Genomic DNA, 20,520 nt, shown 5'->3' on the forward strand with positions numbered 1-20,520 from the left:
CTCTGTAATGTAATATTACACTCAAGCACAACATATGGCATTTTAGGTGAAATGTTCAAATTAAAACTATAAATTATTACACCCGTATTATTACCCTATCAACCACACTCAAGCAGGCCTTACTTTCTGTTCTGCAGGAACCTGTATTTTGTAGGCAATTGTGAGGATTGCCTACAATCCTCACATAGGTCATGTATACTAAGTGGCCCATACATCATTGGTGCTGAGAAAGTTTCTTCTGAGATTATGTGTATACACAGGCAAGGTGGAGAGAACGAGAATTTTTGCTAGGTACCTAGGCACTGTTTTAAGCATTTTCACATAAATCAATTCTTTTAATCCTCACAATCCAATAGGGCAGATGTTATTGTGAGAGAAAGCACGATGGTTAAAAGCTCAGACTTGCTCCAGACTGCCTGGTTTCAAATCTTATCATTTTATTGTACAACCAGTATTAAATAGGTAGGTAGTAGGTAACATCACCAGGAGTAAGGAGCAGTATGTGAATTAATGCCCAGGCTACCTACCTGACTCGTATTATATAGGTTTGGCTGTAGTATGGTCCCTTCTGGGGTCCCAAATCTTTGGGCTAATGGGCAGCAGTTTTGAGATTACTTCTTCCAGCATTCTGAATTTTCCATGGTTGATTTTTGGCCCTCTCTGAGTGGCTGAACTTTTGTTAAACACAAATCACTCACACAAATTTCTTAGAATGTTGCAGTTCTTTTAGCATAACAGTGTAATAGGTCTTTCAGTGATCTAACCTACATTATTTTCAAAGGCTGTAAAATTCGTATTTCATTCTATATTTGTACCATGATTTACTTACACAGAACAGAGTTTTTAATTTCAGTATTCTCGGCCCCTAGCCAGCACCTGGCCTAGGGCTTAGTATGCGCTCAATAAACGCTGGCTCAAAAGCATGAATGAACTAAAGAACTGCGGAACACACACTCAGAGCTAGGGGGGGTTGTCCGTCTGGGAGTTCTAAAGTTCGGGAGGGGACACGGGGGCGGGTAGTGGCTGTCACATGACGAGGCGGGGCAAATCCCATGTGCTCCGCGGCGCCCGGCGCAACTCCGCCTTCTGCGCCGGTCACGTGGGGGCGCCGGCTGCGCCTGCGGAGAAGCGGTGGCCGCCGAGCGGGATCTGTGCGGGGAGCCGGAAATGGTTGTGGACTACGTCTGTGCGGCTGCGTGGGGCTCGGCCGCGCGGACTGAAGGAGACTGAAGGTAAAGCCGCCATGTCCGGGCCCGACCCGGCCCCCCCACCCCCTCCCCCCGCATCCGCCGCCATCCGGGCCGGGACCGGCTGCCCTGGGCCACCGCCCCGGCGCCCTGGCTCCGCGGCTCAAGCCCGGGCCCCCGCCCGCCAGGGCCCGATCCGCGGCCCACGTGTGCCCGGCCTGGCCCGGCCTGGCTGCTGGGTGGGGGTGGGGAAACGCGGGGCCAGAATATGTGGTCCCTGCGGCCTGGGAGAGTGCCGCGTTCACCGGCCACGAAGTGCCACAGCAGTCTGACCCGAGGAGGCCCGGCGGGCGCAGGCACCGTGGCTCCCGGCCTGCCGTCCCCTCCCCCCTTTGCGGCCCGGCCGCCGGGAAGTGACACGTTGTTCTTTGGCACTGGCCGGCTCTGCGCAGGGAGGGCGCAGGGGAGGGAGGCGGTGGCGGTGGGCAGGGAGGAGCCCCCGGCCCCGCCCGCCCTCCCGGCCGACCCTCGCTTGAAACCGGCTTCTCTTCGGCCGCCGCCCGCCTGGCCTTTTACCGCCCGACTCCCGCCCTTCCTGGCTTCCACTTCAGGGCGGCAGCAGGCTTCGCCTCTGGCCCCGCGCGGGTACCCCCGTGGCCACCCGCGGCAGGCGTGCCTTGTGTGTCCCTGGGCCAGGCCCGGAACCCGGTGTCCCCAGGTGGGGGGTGGGGACACCGCGGCCGAAGCTGCTGCTAGCTCCGTTTATGATCCGGGAGCCTGGTGCCAGCGAGACCTGGAATTTCCGGTCTGGTTGGTCTTGGGCCCCGCGGAGCCAGGTTGATACCCCTCACCTCCCAACCCCAGGCCCTCGGATGCCCAGAACCTGTAGGCCGCACCGTGGACTTATTCTTAACCGAGGGGGTGAGTGAGGGGGCTGTTTCAGCAGGTCAGGGGGTTGGTTTGTGGTGATGCGGGTTGGCAACGTGCTGGTGGGGATATAAGCTGTATCTTTTCTGCTCCTTCACCCTCTTGGCGCCTCCCGGGCTCGGTGTGGGACATAGCCCTTGCCTCAACCCCTCCTCTACTCCATTTGCCTTAAGTTTGGGTCCCTTCCCTTTTCCGAGCGCTACTCTTTCTCAACAGGTGTTGGGGGGACCCTGATGTGGACCAAATGAAATGAACAAAGCTCCACAGCCCACAGGCCCCCCACCCGCCCCATCCCCTGGACTCCCACAGGTAATTAGGGAGGAATTAGAAGAGACAGGGGTGGGAGTGGGGGGAGACCAGGCAGCTGGGCAGGAACGGGTTCCAACCCTCTGGATTTTCCCACCCCCATCTGTGTCAGGGCAAAGTGCAGTTTCCTGCTGCCAAATTGAGACAGGGCCACTGGCTCTTCCCAGGGGCTGTCATGGGGAGGGGGTATGTGAACTGCTGAGGCTGTTGCCACAGATCTGTTCCCCTTACTTCACCAGCTTGGGTTTCTGCCCCACCTGGGTTTTCCCTCTTGCTGAACTCTGGTCTCCCCCCTTCAGCCAGCGTTTCCCCCGGGGCAGACAGCACCGGTGGTGTTCAGTACGCCACAAGCGACACAAATGAACACGCCTTCTCAGCCCCGCCAGGTGAGGGGCTGTGGGGTTGGGAGTAGGGGCCTGGGTGGGAGCTATGGGAAGCTTAAGCCAGCTTGGGTCTAGGCTGGAAACTCTGGAGGTCCTGTATCTGCCCAGTTTCTTGACAGTTGCTCTGTGTTCTTTTATGCGACTCTGCACTTTGCATTGCTGATTACTTATGGCCCCTTGGGGAGTATGTAGTTGGTGGGGGTGGCATTACTAGGGGTCTTGGTGCCATGAGAATTGGGAGCAGTGTTTTGGGCCCAGCTGCCAACTCCTGCTTTCCTATTTCCTCCTTTTATTGGGAGGCTGCCATTGCTCCATTCCCCTTCCCCTCTTTCACTTTGGACTATGGCAAGATAAACACTCCAGCTGGTTCTTGCCTTTCTCTGTTCCCTAAGTTCTTCCTCACTAAGTGGGAGGATTCTTGTCCTACTTTCTTCATCTTTTCTTCTCCTCATCACCTTGGGGATAATTCTTTTCTTTCCTGTCCCCATGTGCTCTCAGGGAGGATTCAGGTCTCTGCAGGTAATATTCCTTTGCTAATCCTGGACCCTCTCCTGGCCTTACTCTTTACCTTCTGCCCTAGTCAGGGGCTAGACCTAGGGACTGGAAGCTTTATAAAGGGTGGGGACTTATTTGCCATCTGGGGCTTCTGTCTGTGGCTGACTGATGCATGTTAGGTGCTAAATTTTGTAGAACATGTACTTGGGAACTGGGCGACCATTGCATGTTAGCAGTTAGTTCCTCTGGACCTTGGGTGGAGCAGTGCATGCTGGGGAGTATGTTACTAGAAAGGGTTTTACTTTTTACTTAGGCATGATGCATCCAGATGTTAGGAAGCCTCTGAGGAGGGGTAGCCTGGTGGAGGTGACATGAGTATGCTTGGTTGTGAGGGAGTAAATACATAAGATGCAACATGTGTATCTCACTGTGGAGGGCATACGTGAGTACAAGAGGCCACTTAACCATCATTTGGTCAAGTGGGTCTTGAAAGGACTGATCCCTGTGCTCCAAAGTCCCCAGTACTTCTCTCCAGACTAGAGACATTGCGGAGTGGCCATTCTGCTGTCTACTTCCTCCCCTTCCCAATATCAACTGCCTTCCTCCCTCTTGACAGCACTTCTACCCTAGCCGGGCCCAGCCCCCAAGCAGTGCAGCTTCCCGAGTGCAGAGTGCAGCCCCCGCCCGCCCTGGCCCAGCTGCCCATGTCTACCCTGCTGGATCCCAAGTAATGATGATCCCTTCCCAGATCTCCTACTCAGCCTCCCAGGGGGCCTACTATATCCCTGGACAGGTGAGGCTGGAGGCTTGGGGGCTGGAAGCCACAGAACCTTGTACCCCAACCCTTACCACTCCTACCCTGACCCTCCATCTATTCTCCAGAGGTGGGACTTTCTTCTGGTCATTTCCTGGAGTTGGCTTGTCCTATCTTGCCCTACATTCTCTTTGTAGTCTGATATGGTACTCAGCTTCTTCAACTCCTTCTCTTCCTTCCTCCTCCCCCTCCACCAGGGGCGTTCCCCATATGTTGTTCCGACACAGCAGTATCCTGTGCAGCCAGGAGCCCCAAGCTTCTATCCGGGTGCAAGCCCTACAGAGTTTGGGACCTACGGTAAGCAGGGGATGGAGTCAGGTGAGAGTAAGTCCCAGGGAGCGTCTAAGCTCAACAATTTCAATGTTGTCTCTTGGTCTAAAAATGATAGGGTTAGTAGGTAGTAGGGATGTGTGTGGGTGGTGGGCTATTTTATCCTGTCCCTGAGAGTAAAGTCCTTCCTCAAGGAATGATTGGGTACTAGTTTGAGGGTCTTTTAGTAATAATGTAACATGGATTTAGAAGGTTTTTGTAGCTGTGTTTTGTTTTGTTTTGTTTTGTTTTCCATTTATATTCCAGGAAAGGTTATGGCAATGGTTTCCAAAATTTTTTGATCAGGGAAAATTTTGAGCAAGTACTTCCAACACATGTATGTTTTTGTTTGTTTATACGTTTGCAGAATTTAAACAAATATGTTTATGAAAGACAAGTGGAGATTATGGATGAGTTTAAGAAATGCACCCCATTTTGGAGACCTTTGCTTTAAAGAATTTTTCCTTGTCCTGGGTCTGGTTCATAGTGTTTTTATTTCCTTACCCCTGAGCAAAGGGCTGCAGACTGCAACTGGACTCAGGTTAAATGGATAGATAGGGTTGGCAAATCTCTTTTTCTCATTCTCAGCCAAAGACCTGATTCTGTTTCAGGTTAAGTAGTTGCTGCTCCCTCAGAGTATATGTGTATGTGGTGCCCAGGGGGTGGGGTACATACACAGCATGTTATGAGGTAGAAGAGGAACATACAGAATTCTGGTGGCTGGTGGTGCGATGGGAAATGAGTGCCTGCCTATTAGGGGTGTGTGTGCCAGTGTCAGGAATTCTTGTAAACGCAGTTCAGACTGGTTCCCCTGCTTTGATAGACACCTAATTCCCTTGGGGAGGAGGGTGGAGCAGGGCAAGGGGCCGGCTGTGGGTGATGAGAGGTTCTGGGGCAGGGAGGTGCTTGAGCAGGCATTTGTATATGGTTGGGCCCTGACGCTGCCACCATTTTTTCTTTCCGTGTGTCTCCCCTCCCCCCTGCCACCACCCCCAAGCTGGTACCTACTACCCAGCCCAGGGTGTGCAGCAGTTTCCCACTGGCGTGGCCCCCACCCCAGTTTTGATGAACCAGCCACCCCAGATTGCTCCCAAGAGGGAGCGGAAAACGGTGAGTAGCAACAGTGGGCTCGGGGACATCTGGAAAAGGGAGAATCAAGGTCAGGTGCATTGTGGGTCATGGAGCAGGAAGTTAAGGAAGGAGATCTTCAGTTGAAGTGGGCAAAGAATGGGGATCTGTGAAGTGCTCAGGTTCTTTGTAAGATACTAACTTACAGTGTAGAAAAAGCTCATGGGAAGACTGAAGTGCCTAGTGGGGAAGTTCCTGAGAACTGGAGGGGTCTGTGAGATCTAAATTTGGTTTTAGGTTTCTGGTGGCTTGCTTTAGAAATGGTTAGTTTTCTGTGGCCCCACCCCCAACCCCAAGTCCTGGAAGCTCTTGAGGCCTCCGCCTCTGCTCAATCCTCAAGCCCTGGGCGTGGTGCCCAGAATAGGGTGCCAGGGCTGGGGAAGCCGCTGAGTCACCCTGGCTCCACCTACTGGATCTGGGCCCTGCCCCCAGAGATCAGGCCGAGTAGCCACAAAGTGAGCCGTATGGGTGCTAGACGGGGGTCCTGGGCCCCAGGGTGTGCAGCCACAGACCTGGGCTTGTTGGTGGGGCAGGGATGAGGGAGAGAGGGAGGAGCATTGTGATGTACAGAGCTGCTCTGTGAAGTCAAGGGTCTCTTAGGGGTGGGACCAGGGCAGCCGGATGGGTCGACAGTAGAACTCATGGGGTTTCTGACACCCACCCATCTGCTTCCCAGTCTGGGGGTGGAGGGTTGGCCTGGAGTCTTAGGTGTGGGGCAGGGTGGAGAGGTGGGCTCCTCCTGCTTTCCACTCAAACTGTAGCTTTCTTTCCCCAGATCAGAATTCGAGATCCAAACCAAGGAGGGAAGGATATCACAGAGGAAATTATGTCTGGGGCCCGAACCGCCTCCACACCCACTCCTCCCCAGGTATTGTCTGTTCTTTGAGTAATGCCATGGCTGGGATGGCTATTCTGCCTTGGACTCCCAAGTTCTTTGGTCTTTTCCTTCAACTAAGGGATTTGTTTCCCTGCTTTCCTGGATTTCTAGGCAGAGCTAAAGTAGAAATGGCTCTAGTAAAGAAGGGTTGTGGGACTCTTCAGGGCAAAGTTGGTAACCCTTTGTGTCCTGCAGACGGGAGTCGGTCTGGAGCCTCAAGCTAATGGGGAGACTCCCCAGGTTGCTGTTGTTGTCCGGCCAGGTATGCAAGCATGTGGGACAGAGCTTTTACAGGGAAAAGGAGTGTGGCGATTTAAAATGCTAAGGAGGTGGGGTGACTTGAGGGTGTTGGAGAAGAATGACTTAGGTTTAAGGTAGTGGGATTTTGTGTGTGGATTGGATTTTGGCTGAAAAGGGGAAAGGCTTAGGTGGGAGAGGATTGGGCAGGGGTGTTAGGTTGGGAATGCTTTGGCTGGGAGGTGGAGGAGGAGGAACAACAGCAGTAAAGGGCTTGCCTCTAATTACTCTCCCTTCCTGTGGTGCAGATGACCGGTCACAGGGAGCAATCATTGGGGCCCGGCCGGGGCTGCCTGGCACAGAGCATAGCCCTTCAGAATCCCAGCCTTCCTCACCTTCTCCGACCCCATCACCACCTCCAATCTTGGAACCAGGATCTGAGCCTAATCTCGCAGTCCTCTCCATTCCTGGGGACACTTTGACAACGGGGATGATAGAAATGTCTGTAGAAGAATCAACCCCTATGCCCTGTGAAACTGGGGAGCCATATTGCATCTCTTCAGAACCCACTCCCCTCGCCGAACCCATACTGGAAGTAGAAGTGACACTTAGCAAACCAATTCCAGAGTCTGAGTTCTCTTCTAGTCCTCTCCAGGTTTCTATCCCCTTGGCATCTCCCAAGGTGGAAATTCTTCCTGAGCCTAATGGCACGGTCCCACCCGAGGATCTAGAACCAGAGTTGGAGTTGAACCCAGAGCTTGCCCCTCTCCCCCCTGTTTGTCCCTCTGATTCCCCCACGCCCATTGCTCCAACTGCCCAACCTGAGGAACTGCTCAATGGAGCCCCCTCGCCACCAGCTGTGGACTTAAGCCCAGTCAGTGAGCCAAAGGAGCAGACGGAAGAGGTTACAGCACCAGTGGCTCCCCCTGTCGTCCTCTCTGCCGCTCCAGCTGAGGATTTTCCAGCGACTTCCCCTGCTCTAGAGGAGGAAATGGAGGAAGAGGAGGAGGAGGAGGAAGAAGGAGAAGCAGGAGAAGCTGAGGGTGACAAGGGAGAAGAGGAACTGCTCCCCCCAGAGAGCACCCCTGTTCCAGCTCACCTGTCCCAGAATTTGGAGGCAGCAACAGCCACCCCAGGTAAGGTGTGGCTGGATGGTGGAGGTGTGTTGGGCTGGGCTGGAGGGTGGGGTTCTCTCTGTTTATTGATGATCTCCCATTTGTGCCCTAATGTCTGGGTCAGAAGCCCTGTAATGGCTTACTTAAGAGCTTAAGTAAACTAGATTAAGAGCTAGATTAAACTCCTGAATCTTACTAGAGTAAGGAATTTTAAGTCTGGAGAGGCTGTGACAGAAAGAGGAAGTGGTACACTGTGGCTGCTTTTCTTCCTAAGGGTTAGGGGCACTTTTTAAGTTATCCCCACTCTGTTTTTTTCCCTAAATAGTGGCAGTATCTGTGCCAAAGAGGAGACGGAAAATTAAGGAGCTCAATAAGAAGGAAGCTGTAGGAGACCTTCTAGACGCCTTCAAGGAGGTAAGAGCACATTGTAGCACGGGGCAGAGTTTGAGTGTGGAGTGATGTTTGAGCTGCAACCAAATGGATGCCCTGTGGTTACAGGCAAACCCAGGAGTACCAGAGGGAGAAAATCAGTCACCTGTAGGCAACAACCCCGGCCCAGAGCCTGAGGGCAGCAGTGTGCCCTCACGATCTGAGGAAGCAGATGAGACTTGGGACTCAAAGGAAGACAAAATCCACAATGCTGAGAACATTCAACCCGGGGAACAGAAGTATGAATACAAGTCAGGTATGCAGGAGGAAGGCCTGAGAGGGCTGAGCACTCGATGTCAGGGTCCCAAGAGACAATAGTATGGTCGGTTTACCCTGTCTTCTTACAGATCAGTGGAAGCCTCTAAACCTTGAGGAGAAAAAACGTTATGACCGTGAGTTCCTGCTTGGCTTTCAGTTCATCTTTGCCAGTATGCAGAAGCCTGAGGGACTGCCCCATATCAGTGATGTGGTGTTGGATAAGGTTGGTGGGCCTGAGGGGGAGACCGAGTTTGTACTGATGGGTGACCGGGGAGGAGCCTGTGGTCCTGAAAGAGCAGTCAGTAGCCCTGGCCTGTTTCTGATAACTTTTTCTGTCCTCTTCGTAGGCCAATAAAACACCACTTCGGCCACTGGATCCTGCTAGACTTCAGGGTATAAATTGTGGCCCAGACTTCACGCCATCCTTTGCCAACCTTGGCCGACCAACCCTTAGCAACCGTGGGCCCCCAAGGGGTGGGCCAGGTGGGGAGCTGCCCCGAGGGCCGGTGAGTGGGACTCGCTAGAGGGGCAGATGGGCCAGGGGAGTTGGGATGTGTGACCCTCTGTGTCTCATGGGAAATGAGAAGTCTGCCCTGGAGATATGTGGTGGTGTCTCAGGTTGTGCTCACTACTGTGTCTTTTCTTTAACTCTTGTTTAGCAGGCTGGCCTGGGACCCAGGCGCTCTCAACAGGGCCCCCGAAAGGAGCCACGTAAGATCATTGCCACAGTGTTAATGACCGAAGATATAAAACTGAACAAAGCGGAGAAGGCCTGGAAACCCAGCAGCAAGCGGACAGAAAAGGACCGGGGGGAAGAGGACGCTGATGGCAGCAAAACCCAGGTACTGGCAGGCCCTGCTTTTGGTCTCCATTCCTTCTCTTCAGGGTCTGCTGAGCTGGCTGTGCTTTTTTGCTTCCGTCCATCCCTCTCGGTAGCCTCTTCCATCCTCCCTACTCTCTTCACCCTTCTCGGTGGCCCCTGTTCTTCTGAGAACCTCACTGGATCCTGTGTCTTCTCTGCTCCCTCTCCCCACCAGGACCTGTTCCGCAGGGTACGCGCCATTCTGAATAAGCTGACACCCCAGATGTTCCAGCAGCTGATGAAGCAGGTGACGCAGCTGGCCATCGACACCGAGGAACGCCTGAAAGGGGTTATTGACCTCATCTTTGAGAAGGCCATCTCAGAACCCAACTTCTCTGTGGCCTATGCCAACATGTGTCGCTGCCTCATGACGGTGAGTTTCCACTGTTTTCCCAGTCTTGTGGTCTGGCCTCCCACTCTGGAAGTCCATCTTTTTGGTTCTTCTCCAAGAGGAGGCAGACCCGGGGCTGGAGCTCTTCCTGGGTTAGGTAGTTAAAGACTCTGGGAGGGTCTTTCTTGCTATGGGTAATCCAAATGTGACATTCTCTTTGATACACAGCTGAAAGTGCCCACTACGGAGAAGCCAGCAGTGACTGTAAACTTTCGAAAACTGTTGTTGAATCGATGTCAGAAGGAGTTTGAAAAAGACAAAGATGATGATGAGGTTTTTGAGAAGAAGCAAAAAGAGATGGATGAAGCTGCTACGGTGAGAGAAAACGCACCAGCTCTACTGCTCATCCAGATGCTACTTAGCTGTAGAATCGGGTGTGGGGATTGGTGATGGGGGTTTCTCTGCCTAAGGACATGAGTACTTGTCGCTGGGTATAGAAATCCAGGTAGCGGAGGGAGAGGGCTTTAGCCATGGGACTGAGTTTCTTCTTGATGCGATCCCTGTCCCATGACTGCCAGGCAGAAGAACGGGGACGCTTGAAGGAAGAGCTGGAAGAGGCTCGAGACATAGCCCGGCGGCGCTCTTTAGGGAATATCAAGTTCATTGGGGAGCTGTTTAAGCTGAAGATGTTAACAGAGGCAATAATGCACGATTGCGTAGTTAAACTACTTAAGAATCACGATGAAGAGTCCCTCGAATGCTTGTGCCGTCTGCTCACTACCATTGGCAAAGATTTGGACTTTGAAAAAGCCAAGGTAGGGGTCCTGGGATGTGGAGGGGGACAGGCTGAAGTACGTGGGGCCTGCTGTCCACTGACAAGCTCCCTGTTGGGCTGTCGTGTCTGGGCCTCTGAACTGCAGTGTTGGCGCTCAGGGCTTGGAGCTGGAGGAGAGGAATTGGAAGTTCCTGGCCTGATCCCTTTGCTTCTCCCTAGCCCCGAATGGATCAGTATTTCAACCAGATGGAAAAAATAATTAAGGAAAAGAAGACTTCATCCCGAATCCGCTTTATGCTGCAAGATGTGCTGGATCTGCGACGGGTGTGTGTCACCCCCTTCCCCTGCTAGTTGGTTGCCTCTGAGTCCACAGTCCCCAGTTCCTGACATTGCTTTGTCTGGCCTCTCTGATGTAATTATCTCTTGTGACTGGCTTCATGTCTCCACAGAGCAATTGGGTTCCACGCCGAGGGGATCAGGGTCCCAAGACCATTGACCAGATCCACAAGGAGGCGGAGATGGAGGAGCATCGAGAGCACATAAAAGTACAGCAGCTGATGGCCAAGGGCAGCGACAAACGTCGGGGTGGTCCTCCAGGCCCACCTATCAGTAAGTTCGAGGCTAGGATTGAGGAGGGGGCAATGTGAGGGATTGTGCTTTCCACTGATGACTTCTTGTTAGTGCCACGTGTCTGGGCCACTGAGACCCCATGATGGAACTGAGGAACTGAGGAAGCAAGGCTGGGGCCAGCCCAAGGGAACGGGGCTGTTAAGGCTTGTTCATTATTTTAATAGCTCTCTGTTTTTTGTTCCAGGCCGTGGCCTTCCACTTGTAGATGATGGTGGCTGGAACACAGTCCCCATCAGCAAGGGCAGCCGCCCTATTGACACCTCACGACTCACCAAGATCACGAAGGTAGGGGTGTGTGTATTGGAGGGGGTGATGTTAGTAATAGGAGGGTAAAGAGGGATGAAAGTTGGCATTAAACACAGTTTGGGTCTTAGCCCCCTCATTCTCTTGACACATGAAATTTTCCTCTTAGATTAACTGGTTAGATTACTGGAGATAGGGCCACTAGCCCTAGGGTGTGTGATCCCATTGGCGTGGGCCACTCTGGTCAGCAGACTGACATGCACACAAAATTAGATCCACTCCCTATTTTGTAATCCTCCAGGCTAAGAATGGTTTTTACATTTTTTTAGTGGTTGAAAAAAATGAATGCTGTTACGTGACGTGAAATTACATAAAGTTTAAATTTCTGTGTCCATAGTTTCATTGCAGCTCCACTACAGTCATTCCCTTTATCCTTTGTGACTGCTTTTGTATGACAGCCGTAGTGTTGAGTAGTTGAAATAGAAACTGTGGCTGCAAAGCCTAAAATACTTACATCTGGCCCTTTACAGGAAAAGTGTGCCTCACCCCTGGTCTAGGCTGTTCATGGCTGTGTGTGGCTGGGGGCTTTGGCCAGGTCAGACCCGTGACTCTCCACTCCCTTTCCTTCCTCAGCCTGGCTCCATTGATTCTAACAACCAGCTCTTTGCACCTGGAGGGCGATTGAGCTGGGGCAAGGGCAGCAGTGGAGGCTCAGGAACCAAGCCCTCTGATGCAGGTATGGATGCTGCTGTAAAGAGCTGGGTGGTTATTAGTGGGCTGTCTTGAAGGCAGAGCCTTGTCTGTGGGAGGCTTTCAGTACAGAGTGGTTAGGTAATGCAGGAGCCGTGTACTACTTGGTGGGATTAGGGACTGAACTGCTTTAGTGTTGGGAGTAGGACCAAGTGTCCTAAACTGGCAGGTAGGTGGTAGGATGTAAGAAAACAGATTTTAATTCTCATATTTTGCTTTCTCAGCATCAGAAGCTGTTCGTCCAGCTACTAGTACCTTGAATCGCTTCTCAGCCCTTCAACAAGCAGCACCTACAGAAAGCACAGAAAACAGACGTGTGGCTCAGAGGTGAGATTTCCCAGGTGTCTTTGTTTTCCACAAATACCTGCAATGCTCAGAGGCTCTGGCTGAGATTGGGACATACACCTGATGCCAAGAACAAGGCCTGGTGGTTGCTCAGCATGTTGCATAGCTAAAGAAGAGAGTGCCTGGGTGGCACAGGTGAGACACCATGAGCCTGTCTTCCTTTAGGAGTAGCTTGAGCCGGGAACGAGGTGAGAAAGCTGGGGACCGAGGAGACCGCCTAGAGCGGAGTGAACGGGGAGGTGATCGTGGTGACCGGCTTGATAGATCTCGGACACCTGCCACCAAGCGCAGCTTCAGCAAGGAAGTGGAGGAGCGGAGTAGAGAGCGGCCCTCTCAGCCTGAGGGGCTGCGCAAGGCAGCCAGCCTGTCTGAGGATCGGGACCGAGGGCGGGATGCTGGTAAGGGGCCGAGAGAGGAAGGGAAGGGAGTGGTGCGGCCTGGTTTGGGACTAGCCTGTCTTTAGACAGCGTTCAGAGCTCCTGTGTTTGCTGGAGAGATTGGAACTAGAGTTCGTGGTTTGTTCCGTCCCCCTCAGTGAAGCGGGAAGCCACCCTGCCTCCTGTGAGTCCCCCAAAGGCTGCACTCTCAGAGGAGGAGCTGGAGAAGAAATCCAAGGCCATCATTGAGGAATACCTCCATCTCAATGACATGAAGGTTGGTGGTGGGAGGGTCTGAGTGATGGCAGAGAGGGCGGGGCCGCACCGACAGCTGTGCAGTGTAAGGTCTGGGCCAGACACTGACTGCTGTCCTCCTGTACCTGGGCCTCCTGCAGGAGGCAGTGCAGTGTGTGCAGGAGCTGGCCTCGCCATCCCTGCTCTTCATCTTTGTGCGGCACGGTGTCGAGTCCACACTAGAGCGCAGTGCCATTGCTCGAGAGCACATGGGACAGCTGCTGCACCGGCTGCTCTCTGCCGGGCACCTCTCCACTGCACAGTACTACCAAGGGTATGACCGACCTCTGCGACCCTCCCACTTTTACAGACCTGCACCCTTTGGACCCGTGGACCTCGGGGAAGAATGTAGGCTCCTCAGCTGTCCTGGTCAACATTATTTTTGGCAGGGATGGGGGTGGTGAGCCATCTAAGGACAAGAAGATGTCCTTAGCTTGAGATAATTGCCCATGTTGAGGAAATGTTCCTGATGGGCTCTGCAGCTGATCCTTTTAGTCATGCCTAGTTGCCCCAGAAGGAGGGTGAGGTTCCTGTTTCCTAGAATGCCTTGACTTTGAATTCTCTTTGCAGGCTGTATGAAATACTAGAATTGGCTGAAGACATGGAAATTGACATCCCCCATGTGTGGCTCTACCTGGCAGAACTAGTAACACCAATTTTGCAGGATGGTGGAGTACCCATGGGGGAGCTGTTCAGGTGAGCTCCCTTTGGTAGAATTCAGGAGAGGTAAAGACAAAAAGAGGGGAGGGGAGGGAGGGGTGGCAGGTTAAGGTGCCTGGGTTTAGGGAGGGGTAGGGTAGTGTGTTTAGGGCTTTGGAGAGGCTGTCAACACTGGAGTTTTCTTATAGGGAGATTATAAAACCTCTGAGACCCCTGGGCAAAGCTGCTTCCCTGTTGCTGGAGATCCTGAGGCTCCTATGCAAAAGCATGGTGAGTGAGAACCTTTTGTGGGTGATGTGTTCAGGATTTCGCTTTCCACTGTGCGTTTTGACTACTTGTAGTGATGGCAAGCCTCATGGTCTTCTGGTGGGATGGGGTTAATGGGGATGGGTGGTAGTGCCTGCGTTAGTGTCTGGGAGAGACCGGCAATCCCTCAGATCAATTCCTCTTGTGAGTTCTGGCCAGCAATGGAGAATGGGAATCTAGGACCCTGACCCTTGATTGATTGGTTGATTTGTTCATTCATTCAACTAATGCTTTAAAAAAACAAACAAACGTTTACTAAGTACTAGGCATTGATAATACAGCAAGTGAATGAAATAGGAAACAAGAAGGAAGAGGAAAAAATAAAAATGACAGCTTAACACAAACAGTAGTGAAGTAAAGTGTGGAATAAAGTGGTTGAATTTGAGGGTTTTAAGTACGGTGAGGTTGCAAAGGAGTGTCTGACAATTTTGTGACAGCATGCTTCCCTAGAAGGGTGCTGAAACTGCCTGGTGAAGGTTAATTGGTGCCTAGCAGGTGGAAAGATGGGAAGGGCAGGCTGGGTGTGGTGCTTAGTGGTAGTGAGAAGTTGGAAAGTGCAGTTTCGGAAGAGTTCAGCTACCTGGGACCCAGAGGAGTGAGACTTCATGTTAATCCTTTTATTTATTTTTTAAAATTTTATTTATTTTTAGAGGGGGGGGGAGGGAGAAAGAGGGAGAGAAACATTAAAGTGTGAGAACAACATTGATTGGTTGCCTCTCTCACCCTCAACTGGGGACCTGGCCTGGAACCCAGGGATTGCCCTGACTGGGAATAGAACCAGCAACCTTTTGGTTCACAGACCAGTGCTCATTCCACTAAGCTACACCTGCCAGGGGGAAATATTAATCCTTTTAGGTTAAAAATATGTACCAGGATAATTTGTTGGGAAAAAAAAAAAGGAAAAGCATGTTGAATTTCTTACGTATTTTTACTGACTCTAAGTTGCCATAGGTTATAGGACATTTATGCTCTGCTAAAAAAAGACTTATGACCATGTTTTTAAAATGCAGTATATCAACTGAGACAACTCCATTTTAGTGGTGTTAAAATGGGCATCTTTAAAATCCCTGAACTACACAGTAATCTTGTTAAGGGTTGATGTCATCATTTTACATACCTATTATTATAAAAGTCATGCCTTCAGAATCTTTTGAATCTTCAGAATCTTCTTTTACAGAAAATGGGCTCACCCTGCTGTTTATGTGAAGATTCTGATTTGCATTGGGGGTGGGTGGGTATGTATGCTTCTAAAATTTTCTGGACTTGGGAATCAAACATACTTGTTAATTGTCCTCTCCCATAAGCATTTGTTACTTGGAGTAATGAAAAACTAAGTTATTTTAGAAAAAACATAGATGAGTGTGGAAGGCTGGGGTGAGATATTTATTTGGATTTGGTTTACCTTTTGTAGTCCAGTAATTCTTTTGAGAATTCCATGAAAGGTAATTGACATATTTCCTGGAGACTCTCAGGCCAGTCCCCCAACCTTCAGTCTCACTGGATGAGTTCTTGTATCTGTAACTGAGCTCTGTGCCCAGTAGGAGACAGTAAACACAGAGGGACTGTGCCTATTTGGTACCTATTAGCATCCTGAGCCTATAGCAGGCACCTAGTAGCCTTTCAGTTCATATTTGATGGGTGCCATTTGTAGTGTTGTTAAATTCTTTGGGAGACTGAGGGTTGCTGAGTTGGTCTTGTGTGTGCCAGGGTCCCAAAAAGGTGGGGGCGCTGTGGCAAGAGGCTGGACTCAGTTGGAAAGAATTTCTACCGGAAGGCCAGGATGTTGGTGCATTCGTCACTGAACAGGTAGGTTTGTGCTGGAGTCAGGATAACTTCATTGGGGGCTGGCATGGTGGATTTACCTACCTCTTGATTGGGGCCCAATTTGGTTGCAGAAGGTGGAGTATACCCTGGTAGAGGAATCAGAAGGCCTTGGCCAGAGGTTGCTCTCCCCTGAGGAGCTGAGCAGACAGCTGGAGAAGCTGCTCAAGGAGGGCAGCAGTAACCAGCAGGTGTTTGACTGGATAGAGGTATGTTTCTTTTGATATTGGGAGAGGAGGATAAAGAAGTCGTCCTTGGTGTGGTGAGGGATGGGGCACAAAACTCAGAGTTTATGGGCCATGTGTTTCTCTTTCTCCTGCATAGGCCAACCTGTCTGAACAGCAGGTAGCATCCAACACATTAGTTCGAGCCCTCATGAAAAGTGTCTGCTATTCCGCAATTATCTGTAAGAGGAGCCAGGGAGATGGTGGGGCAAGGGTGGGCCCAAGAGACAAATGGAGGGAGGGAGGGAGGTTTTGGTCATTGCCTCCTAATTCTGAACCAGGATGACGGTGCATTATCCCACTTATCCCTGTCTTCCTTTCTGTAGTTGAGACTCCCCTCCGAGTGGATGTTGAGGTGCTGAAAGCTCGAGCGAAACTGCTACAGAAATACCTATGTGACGAGCAGAAGGAGCTGCAGGCACTCTATGCCCTCCAGGCCCTTGTAGTGACCTTAGAACAGCCCCCCCGTAAGAGCCAGGCTGGAGGGTTGGGGGTGGGATGGGAGAACTTCCAGACAGTGGGGACAGTCTTGGAAAGGGTCTCAACCCAAGAAAGATGGGTGGTCATTGGAGAGCAAATGCTCTGATGGTTGATGCCTTCCCCCTACAGTGTTTATTTCCTTGTCTACGTGTGGGAGAAATTAGACTTGGCCTTGAAGGTTGGCCACCTGTTCTGGGCTTAGCCAGCTCTTAGATGCCAGCAGTGCAGAGCTGATAAATGATGTTTCTCTCTGCCTGATACTGGGCTAAGATGCTTTTCTTGCCCCATTTAATCCTCACAACTATTGTTTAGAATAGATGGTATTTTCCTCCTCTGTATCTTGGGAGACTGAGGGCTAACATGCCTGAGGTTATGCATTCTGCCAACAGGTATGTCTTGGAGCCCTGGGATATTAGCAGAGAGTAAGACAAGCACAGTCACCATGCTGGCCTGGGGCTGTCACAGACGATGAGTTTGGGGAGATGGATCCTACAGAGTGCGCTCTCGGGGAGTGCACCTAGGCTAAGGGGTCATGAGTGGGAATTGACAGATGGGAGCTAAGTAACAGATGGGAGGGGTAGTCTTGGAGCAAAGGAGAGCTGTGTGTAGAGGAAGGAAGAACTGGACACAAGGTGAAAAGCACTGTTGAAGGAAGACCATTGAGGGAGAGCATGGAAACCAGTCGTGTGAAGTAAAAAGGGGCTGGAGAGAGACATGGGCCTAGTCACTCAGGGCTCTGTAAGCCATGGGGTGCATTTTGGGCTTTAACTTAAGGACAGGGAGAGGCTCTGGTAGGATTTTAAACAAGGAATTAAAAAGTTCTAATTCAGTTTTTAAACCATCCTGGCCACTAGGGGAAGAGTGGTTAGTTTGGAGTGGGGGTGTATGTGGTAGAATCAGCTGACCAGGAGTGTGTCGATAGTGGCCCAGCCTGGCTGGTGGCAGTGAAGACGGGAGGGGAGTGGGCAGATGCAAGACATAGGCTTGGGGAGAGGGCGATGAGAGATCTGAAGTCTTGTGATTTCAGGGTGGTTTTTAGTAGGTGAGGTGATAGTGCGGTGCCATCCACTGGATCAGGTTGGATTTGGTTGTATTGAGTTTGTGGTTTGTGGGTGGGCCTGACCAGAGATGTTGGCAGACTGCTAGATATCTGAACTCATTCGGAGAGTGAACTCATTTGGAGGGTTGGAGGTCTACCTGCGAGTTGCTAGCACAGCGCCACAACATGTGCAAATCACAAGGTGGTATGGGATTGCCCGAGTGAGAGTGATGAGGGTGTGAGTAGAACCTCGAGGTGAAGGACCTTCAGCAGGGGTGTCAGGCTTATTTTCACCAGGGGCCACATCAGCCTCGTGGTTGCCTTCAAAGGGCCGAGTGTAATTTTAGGACTGTATAAATGCAACTACTCCCTAACAGCTAAGCAAGAGCTTGGCACTGCCGCTGGGTGGAAACAAGGTGCCGGGCCGGATAAAACAAGGTAAAGGGTCGGATTCGGCCCATGGGCCTTGTGTTGGTCACCTGTGCTACAGGTATGGACCAAAGGAGGACAGGGCTCTGTGAACAAAGAACAGTAATTTTGGGAAAGGGAAGTGGTCTAAGTAATACTAGATGTTGCTTGAGAGCTCCATGGGAGGAGACCTGAAAATTAAGGGCTTCTGCAGTATAAAAACATGGAGGCCACCCTGGCAGAAACATTATTTGGTGGACAGGGAGCCAGGATCTTAATTAGAAAGGACTGAGTAATAATTGCCTGAGACAAAGAAGAAAAGAAAAAACTGCAAATGTAGACAAAAATCTTTGAATTAAATCTCCAGTCAAAAGACAACAATTTTTTGTTTGGTTACAAGAGATAGTGGTGGTAAAGGAGGCCTTTGGTGTTGAGATGGGAGACACTTGGGCTTGAAAAATATAGGGCAGAGTGGATCATTGATGGTGCAGGGTCCCCATAGTGGGTGTGCATAGCATTTGGAAAACAGGTTTGGGATGAATAATGGGCTGCTGCCTTTGCTGTGGGATGGGGGTGGGGAGCTGTCCTCGGGCAAGGGGTTATAGACGGGGGGTGTGGGTGCCCCTAGGAACATTCTCGCTTTTAGCTTCTCCTGGGTGGCTCAGAGTTTCACAAGTGGATAGGACTCTAGATCCTGTGCTTTACTCATTTTTTTATTCAGGAGAAACATATTCACTACTCAGCCTCCATTTGCTTTTAGGAATGTAAAGTTTGCTTTGGAAATGTAGCCCAGTGTGGGGGAGAAAGTAGGTTGTGTTCAGGGTTAGAGGACAAGTGCTTGGGAAGGCTGAGGCTGAGGGGGAAGAGAGGGTCAGAGCCGGGGTGCTTGAGTTGAGCCGAAAGGAATCCACTAAGAAGGTGACAAGAGAAAGGATGTCCTGGCAAAAGTGTGTTAGCACAGGTGAAAGTGGCAAGGCCAGAGAGGCTGTGTGTGTTCAGGAGATAGATGGAAAGTAAGAAATTGGGATCGAGAATATGTCAGGGTCCGTAGTGGGGGGTCGGTGGGTGTGCCAGGTTATACTCTTGACTTATACATGACTCCCCAAATTGAAGAGTACCAATATTACATACAGTTTTCCCCACTAAATATATCTATGATCAGTGAGGAAACTGGAAGTTGCCGAGGTGAGTGAGGCTAGGCAGGTTTGTATGGTTTGGCCAAGTGACTCAATCCTGCCCACCAGTCTCTTAGGTTGTGAGATTAGCATTTTGTTAAAGACTTAGTGACGCTGAAATGGTCAAACAGGGTGTCTGGATGGTGGGTTAAGGGCCTTGTTTTAACAGGACAGTGTAGGAGGGATCCTGGGAGGTAGCACACCTCTGTGGGCAGCACACCTCTGAACTCTGTCCTGCCTGCTTGCAGACCTGCTTGGGATGTTCTTCGATGCGCTGTACGATGAGGACGTGGTGAAGGAGGACGCTTTCTACAGCTGGGAGAGTAGCAAGGACCCCACTGAGCAGCAGGGCAAGGGCGTGGCCCTTAAATCTGTCACAGGCTTCTTCAAGTGGCTTCGCCAGGAGGAAGAGGAGTCCGACCACAACTGAGGGCGGGTGGGGCCGGGGACTTGGAGCCCCGTGGACACTCGGATGGCCCAGCCAGCCGCCCGGACTGCAGGGGGTTCAGCAGCGGCGGCAGTGGCGGCAGTGGGGGCAGTGGGTGCCTGTAGTGCGATTGTCAGAGCTAATAAAGTGGCTGAAGAGGCAGGATGGCTTGGGCCCCCTCCAGGATGCTGCCAGGTGTCCCTTCCTCCCCCCTGGGGCACAGAGATATATTATATATAAAGTCTTGAAATTTGGTGTGTCTTGGGGGGGGCACCACTGCCTGCCCCTGGGGTCCTTTTTTATTTTCCGAAAAATCACTCTTGGGACTGCCGTCCTCGCTGCTGGGGGCATACGCCCCAGCCCCTGCACCACCCCTGCTGCTGCCTGGGCAGGGGGAAGGGGGGGGCACGGTGCCTGTAATTATTAAACATGAATTCAATTAAATTTACTGCCTGTCTGCTTTATGGCCTTCTCTGGAGAAGGTATGCATCGGTGGGCAGCCTCATTCAGAACTGGCACCCCTCTTGTATCCCCTGTCTGATTGCAGAAGCTGGGAGTCATTTGGAGGGTTTGGTCCTCAAAGTGGATGGTAGTTGGGTGTCCTGTTGATTAGGAGGGGACAGGGACACATAGCTGTGGGGTACTTTAGTGTTTGGCTGGTTTCTCCTATCAATGTGATTGAAATTCTCTTTCATGGAGAAGGTCCTGGGACAGCTGGGAAGTCCTTTACGGTTACAAGGTCGCATCTATAAAATGGGGTTGGCTTCAAAGAGATCTTTTGCCTTATACAGTGTTACTAGAAACCCGGGCTCAGCGAGTGCTTGCCTGTCGCCTCCCCTTCTTTTCTGTTCACCTTAAGTGGTTCTGCAGTTGGGCCTGGGAGCACAAGGCAAGCTTTTTCAGTACTC

The 20,520-nt window shown here is 51.5% G+C and overlaps 1 protein-coding gene and 1 non-coding gene across 4 annotated transcripts; both read left to right on the top strand.

Moving 5' to 3' along the window:
- Positions 1-1,094: 1,094 nt before the first annotated feature.
- On the top strand, positions 1,095-20,056 carry EIF4G1 (eukaryotic translation initiation factor 4 gamma 1). 3 transcript variants are annotated; one of them, XM_045850825.1, is made up of 33 exons: positions 1,095-1,232; positions 2,052-2,108; positions 2,331-2,423; positions 2,720-2,806; positions 3,915-4,091; positions 4,310-4,409; positions 5,419-5,531; positions 6,325-6,417; positions 6,622-6,688; positions 6,972-7,799; positions 8,104-8,192; positions 8,277-8,463; positions 8,555-8,688; positions 8,813-8,971; positions 9,125-9,307; positions 9,503-9,700; positions 9,887-10,033; positions 10,237-10,473; positions 10,653-10,757; positions 10,883-11,042; positions 11,248-11,348; positions 11,940-12,042; positions 12,281-12,383; positions 12,567-12,799; positions 12,937-13,055; positions 13,174-13,346; positions 13,643-13,768; positions 13,921-14,002; positions 15,746-15,844; positions 15,934-16,068; positions 16,184-16,265; positions 16,410-16,550; positions 19,434-20,056. In XM_045850825.1, the coding sequence occupies exons 3-33, from the start codon at positions 2,364-2,366 to the stop codon at positions 19,613-19,615; spliced, it is 4,803 nt and encodes a 1,600-aa protein (XP_045706781.1). In that variant the 5' UTR covers positions 1,095-1,232; positions 2,052-2,108; positions 2,331-2,363; the 3' UTR covers positions 19,616-20,056. The 3 variants fall into 3 exon arrangements, with proteins under 3 accessions (XP_045706781.1, XP_045706782.1, XP_045706783.1); XM_045850826.1 differs by having other exon boundaries at positions 9,128-9,307; XM_045850827.1 differs by having other exon boundaries at positions 4,343-4,409.
- Positions 11,092-11,167, top strand: LOC123827642. Its single transcript, XR_006787297.1, has one exon. It is a non-coding gene; the product is annotated as a small nucleolar RNA SNORD66 (small nucleolar RNA).
- Positions 20,057-20,520: the final 464 nt, after the last annotated feature.

This window comes from Phyllostomus hastatus, unplaced genomic scaffold (assembly GCF_019186645.2).
Source record: "Phyllostomus hastatus isolate PE091 unplaced genomic scaffold, TTU_PhHast_1.1 phas_contig_86, whole genome shotgun sequence".
Taxonomy (NCBI): Eukaryota; Metazoa; Chordata; class Mammalia; order Chiroptera; family Phyllostomidae; genus Phyllostomus; species Phyllostomus hastatus.